Consider the following 6,521-nt stretch of genomic DNA (forward strand, 5'->3'; position numbering starts at 1 on the left):
ACGGGGAATCGGGGATCCCCAACGGGGAATCGGGGATTTTTCCCCGGATGTGAAATTGCATTTTTTGCTTGAATAAAGAGCATTATATTTATTGATTTGTAAATGYTTAAAGCTAGAAATTTCAGTAAAACCAAGTTGAATTATCACGTATTTCAAAAGCTAAAATATCATGATATAAAACTATATTTCAGCTCATACAATATATTAGTAACCTAAATAAAATCAGTACCCAAAAGAATCATAGATGAATAATGATACATTGAGAAAGGACATGCATAAACAAATGAAGATACAACAAGATAAAGAAAATCATAGATAAGCAATTTATATAACAAGAATAAAGAAAATTTATTTACCTAAAACACTCTCAATCAAGAAAAGGTGAGGAATTGAACTCAAAAAACTTGCAGACACAATCACAAATTGATTCCAACTCTTGAACCTCTCCTAATTTTTCTTTTTGTTAATGGATTCCAACTCTTGTGATTGAAATTGGGAATCGGGGGTAACATTTAATATATATTATATATATATATATATATATATATATATATATTGCAATCCAAAAAGGAATTGATAATTATTTGCACTTTTCAAAGTCAAGTAGTCTTTTCAAATTCCGTATATATTTTAAATTAGGGAATATGGAAAAATAAACTGAAAAGATCTTGTATATTGAAATTGGGAATTGGGGTAACATTTAATATATATATATATATATATATATTTCAGGGCCGGGGTCGGGGCCGGAGCCGGGGACCCGAAGGGTATTCTCATCCCCGCCCCCATCCCCGTTTTTAAATTTGGGGATTCCCCATCCCCATCCCCGTCCCCGTCCCCGTCCCCGTCCCCGGTCAACTTGGGGATTCCCCGGTCAAATCGGGTACGGGTATCGGATTCCCCATCGGGTGCGGGTTTTTTTGCCATCCCTACCTGTGGGTTGTTGCTGCTCTCCGTAAGTTGAAGATTTCCAGGGTTTGGGTTCAGTATGATCTCCTTGGAGTTGAGTAATTGACATGCTTGGAAAACGCTTATTTGTTGTGTCAGGTTCCATCCTACAAAACTTTTACATTAGAGATTACAATTTAAACTTTGAGTATTTGAAAGTTGAAACTAAGTTTGAGATAAGGTACATAAAACTAAGTTTGATGCGGATGTTGCTAATTTGAATCTTTTGTATGGCGATGTGGGGAGAGCCTTGAAGTTGTTCGATGAAATGTCTCAGATAAATTCTATTGCACAAAGCCTTAGAGGAAATGTATCACTTTTATATATTAACTAGGATAACAATTAGGGGGTGTTTGGGATTGCTTATAAAAACAACTTATTGACTTATTCTGATGTGACACCGGTAATAAGCACTTTTAAGTGTTTGGATAAACAACTTATACCGGTGTCAAATCGATAATAAGCAGTTTTTGAAGAAGTTAAACCCTTCTGACTTATAATAAGTTAATATAAACTTGTTTAGTTTTCTGTAATCCTTCTTGTCAAAAAGGTACAAAAACACAACACTTGGACTTGGTCAATTTTTTTTTTAAGTATATAATATTTATATACGGCAAATGCAATAAATAAACTTACACACCCTCCTCACCTATGGTGAGGTTGGTTTGAACCCCTGACCTCCTAGAAAGCCAAGGGCTACGATACCGCTAGGCCCTTTGGTGACTTGGTCACTTTCTGTCTTTCTTGAAGACGATATAAACTTTCCCAACCACAAGGGTGGTGCCTGATTGGTTTGAGCTTGGCTTCAAAGGCCAAAAGTACCAGGAGGTCTCAAGTTCAAATCCAAGGAGGAATAAAAATACCCTTATGGCCACGGAGGTTCAAATGCGGTCACTCGGGCTATCTGCAACCTTGGGATTTGTCAGCTCGCATAGCGGGTTGGATATCCAGGTTAATAAAAAAATATAAACTTTCCCTAGAAAAGAGAATAGGGGGAAATAAATTTTCTGTAGGTATAAGTTGTTTCAAGGTTGCTGGAGGTATATGACTATATGTGATTAATCTGAGTCAATCGTTTGTGTATCTTATTGTCTCATATGCTCACTCCTTTATGTAACATGAGTTCAAAGTTACCTCTTTTTAGCATTGTCCTAAAAGATTGTTTTGTTCTTGTAAGGTTGTATACACAATTGACTAATTTACATAATGACATTTAAGAATTAAGAGGTCTGCCCTGGATCCTGGCTATTGCATGCTTTTCTGCTTATATTTTTGATTGCTATCTATCTAGTTGCTGCTATTGTTGTTGCGTTTTTTCCCTACAAAACAACAGAAAAGTCTTACTGTTATATTTTTTGTAATGCATTTGTTTTTATCTTGGTCTTGTCCTATAATATTGAAAAGCTTTATCTTCCTAACCTTAATAACTAGTAAATTTTCTCTTTCTGTTGGGGAATTTTACAATTGATCCTATGTAATTAATTTGATTTTCTTCGTTTTGGACTGTATGACAGCAGGAAGCCATTGGCGTCAACAACAACATCCATGTGGGTGATTCAACTCTCTTCAATAACTTTTAAGCGTGTTTGAAAGTACCTTTCATTTTATGAAATTTGGGGTTATTTTGAATTGGCCCAAAGTTTCTGTTTGGCCTCTTGCTATCCTTTCAACTGAAGGTCTGCTAATTCTGGTTTTCCACACCAATTGTTTGATGTTTCTTTATTAGAATGTTGGACGATTCACTACCAACTTTATGGTTAACTACTCGGTTTGATGGTTCTTGCTAAAAGTTGAATTTGGTTTTTACTAGTACAACCAAACAAGATGATATGCATGTTTGTTAGAAGCACAATCATCTTTAGAGGAATTGCAGGCTATCATTTTCAAGCAAAATAACATGGCCTTTCTTTAAGTATCTTGCGGGCTGTCCATAATAGAACAGAAGCTGTTTGTGATTCGCTACTTAGGTCGAAAGTTGAAACCACTTCTTCATGTTATGATCACAGCCTTCATCATTCCCCATTGTTTTCAAAAATTGGCGATCAATCCAATGATTACAAAATTGACATTGTTGACGATGAGACTTGGCAAGTTTCAACAGGTTTTGCGAATGCATGGAAAGATGCTACTGCCCCATCTCTGGTAACTAACGCTTCTCATGCTCAAGTGGCTAATGATACACCTCGAAACTCAGTTGACCCTGATTTTGATTAAATTGTTGATTTGAGAATATGTGGAAATCTGTTTTATAAGCTTGACAGAGATTCAAAAGAGTATGAAGAGTACAATATTGATTTCCACAGGAGGAAATCTTCTAAAAGGAAGACTGATCAGAGGGAGAGCAAGGCAAAAGAGAACCCAAATTCAACTTCGGGCAATATGGTTGAAAATGTTTCAAAAAGAAAAGATGAGATTAGAGAAAGCAAAATRAATGGAAACCCAAGAAATAATTACGGGATTTCCATGTTTGATGAGATGGAGAAACCGGAAGGATCTTTCATTGAAAAGAAGCAAAGGGTTCCAACTTTCAATCAACTTACAGCGCCATACCATGAGCCATTTTGTTTGGATATCTACATCTCAAAAGCATCTATACGAGCGTGCATTGTTCATCGAGCAACGAGCAAAGTTGTTGCTGTTGCACATTCTATTTCTAAGGACATGAAATTTGATCTGGGTTCAACTAGAAATGCTGCTGCTTGTGCTGCTGTTGGGAAAGTATTAGCACAAAGAGCTTTTGCTGATGATATTCACAATGTGGTTTATACACCCAGAAAAGGTGAGAAGTTGGAGGGGAAACTTCAAATTGTGCTTCAGTCTGTAATAAATGATGGTGTACGGGTGAAGGTGAAGATTAAAAAGACTAAAGTTCAAAAAGATGGCTTCCGATCTGCAGATTATAAGCGTAATTAATTTGTCGGTGTCTTCACCAGCTGAACAAGAGTGCTGCCTTCTCTGCTGTCAAATCCTCAAACTTCATAACCCAACATGAAACTAAAGTAGCCGGACAAGGACCTGACTGTTGCGTTTCAGACAACCTAGTGAGTTCCCTTACTAGCAGCTACAACGAAGTGATTTGCAAGGTGAATTTTGATTTTTGTTATGTGATGTTGGGCTTTATATACCTACATTTTACATGTTCATTAGCGATGAGGATGGATTATAATTAGATAACAAGTGGTTTTATAAGTCTAGGATAATACACTACAACAAAATCGGGTTTACATGACCCCGAACATGTCTAAGGGGTCTTACTGGTGTAAACGCTTACCGGTAAAATTCAACACTATTACTTATGGTGTAAAATTTTAGTCCACCAAAACAGTATCGCATGCAACAAATTTATCCGGTAAGCGCTAACCGTGGTAAGAGTCTTCTCTCTCACTTACCAGGTAAGTCTCTTGGTCCTTGTCTTCCCTTTTACCGGGTAAGATTCTTGGTTCTTGACATATACATTGATAAAGATTGAAATCAAATTGAAGTTTATTGAAGAATATTCTTGTATTCGAGAGACTATCCCTCTCCTACTCAATTACAAGAATCGAGAAAGTAACAAATGAATCTGAATGCCTAACTCTAGTCCATTAAAGCCCTTTTTTATGCTTCCTTGATACACAACTTTCCACCAACATCCTTCAAGCGCACTCAACAACCCCTTTCTGAATTTACTTATTTACCCTTCTTCTCACATATGTGATAAGTTTCTTGCTCTTATCAATACCCCTGGAAATTCGTTCATCTTGTCCTCAAAATTTTCTCTGAAACTGCTTTTGTATCACCTCTGACTCTTCCCATGAAGCCTCCAATACTGGCAAAATTCTCCATTTAATCAACACTTATAGAACGTCTATGTTGGTTTTCGTACTTGTAGCACTTCTTCCCGTTCGACCACTAACTCCATGTCTTCTGTTAATTGATTTGGCACTGTGTTGGATGATGTACATGGCCCCACTGCCCTCCTTAATTGTGACATGTGGAATACTAGGTGTAAACAAGTAGTTGCTGGCAATTCCAATGAATAAACTACACTTCCCACATGGCCTATTATTTTGGAAGGACCGTAAAATCTTGCGGACAACTTTTGATTATTAGTGCCCCTTAATGATCTCTGTCTATACGGTCGAAACTTTAAGAAGACCATATCCCCTTCCTCGAATGATACTTCCTTCCGATGCCCGTCGGCTTATAATTTCATCTTGTGTTGGGCTTGCATCATACACAACCTCATTACATCCAAAGCATCATCTCGCTCATTTAACATATGCTCTACTGCTGGCAGCATTGCTGTAATTCCCAGATTCTTCAATCATACTTTTTTAAATTTGTTTCATGTTTCTTAACCAAAATGGAATCGGGTTCATGGTTTATAGCCAAGATTAAATTGGTTTTATTAATGAAACCAAACATGTTTCAGTCAATGAACAAGAAACTTGACCTGCTGTTATAGAAAACTAAAATTGATTGTGTCTTTATATGACATAAGATGTTATTTAGTCTATTTTCTCTACATGTGTTTGTTGTAGTTTGATCAATGGCAGAAGCAACTGGGCCTGCCAACAAGCCAAGAAAAGAAGAGATTCGTAGTTGAGGTGAATTATTCTTACCATCTTTTCCACGAGTTTGTTCTGCTTGTTTTCCTTTATACAAATGACAATACAAACATACGCAGTACTTGGAGATGGAGGTGTGATGAGAAAACATGACCGTTCATCATTCTCCTGTAATGCTTTTGCAGAAGGTACAATTGTCTTTTGCATATAAGACTTTATTTATGAAATGCCAGGCGAATATGTTAATAAATTGGTAGTGAAACAAGAAGTGATCCTAAACTAAGGGTGTTTTTGGGGATTCCGTAGTTCCAATAATTAGGAAAAGSAAGAGCGTGTAATGTAGAGACAAGTATTTGAAAAAAGACATGTCTATTTCGAAAGTAGGTGTCCCCAAGAAGGGAACGACACCCTGCAAGAAGTACTAGGGACCCTGCATTAGGAATATCTTTTTCTACTATTTTTTGTATGCTTTTTTCTTTCCCATTGACATATAAAAATTTCTGTTGAGACTTTTTAATCGAAATTTACTCACAATCCTAATTGCTGCCTGCATTGTTATATTTTTTGCAGGTGTGATTGAAGAAATAAACTTGTTGAGGAAATCCATGTGGTCTTGAACATGCTTTGTAGGTAAGCTATATTTCTTGTGTGGACCCATATACATATGGAGAAACGTAAGGAGAAACTTGGAAAGCAGCGAGTTTCGTGTTTACAGCCCAGAATTATTTTTGAAATGTTCATTCTAGCTGCATGCTTGTCGGCTCTTGTTTGGTACACAATAGACATAATTGAACAGGATGGGCTAGAGTGAGTAGGCAGGTGAAAGAATTATGTGAGGTTTTAGGGTTTAATTTGACATGCGTAGCTTAGTAATTTATCAATCTTGTCACATCTCAAGTGTTTTGTAAAGAATAGCACTTCTATTTAGAGCAAAAAAGCTTAACATGACATAAATGACTAACCTTGAGCAAACTCCAAATATGTATAAATAAGAAAGAAGAAGAGTTAAATTCCGCAAAGAAA

At 36.6% G+C, this 6,521-nt stretch overlaps 1 protein-coding gene across 1 annotated transcript in view; it reads left to right on the top strand.

Annotated features, from left to right (window-relative positions):
- LOC112504178 overlaps positions 1-3,861 on the top strand; it is a 5,093-nt gene extending 1,232 nt beyond the window's left edge. Inside the window, exons 2-3 of the mRNA XM_025108129.1 lie at positions 2,955-3,090; positions 3,202-3,861. Of these exons, the coding sequence (XP_024963897.1) occupies positions 2,955-3,090; positions 3,202-3,861 (796 nt within the window). The remainder of the gene's footprint in view (positions 1-2,954; positions 3,091-3,201) is intronic.
- Positions 3,862-6,521: the final 2,660 nt, after the last annotated feature.

Source organism: Cynara cardunculus, unplaced genomic scaffold, assembly GCF_001531365.2.
Source record: "Cynara cardunculus var. scolymus isolate 2C unplaced genomic scaffold, CcrdV1 Un_Scaffold_4831, whole genome shotgun sequence".
In the NCBI taxonomy this organism is placed as follows: Eukaryota; Viridiplantae; Streptophyta; class Magnoliopsida; order Asterales; family Asteraceae; genus Cynara; species Cynara cardunculus.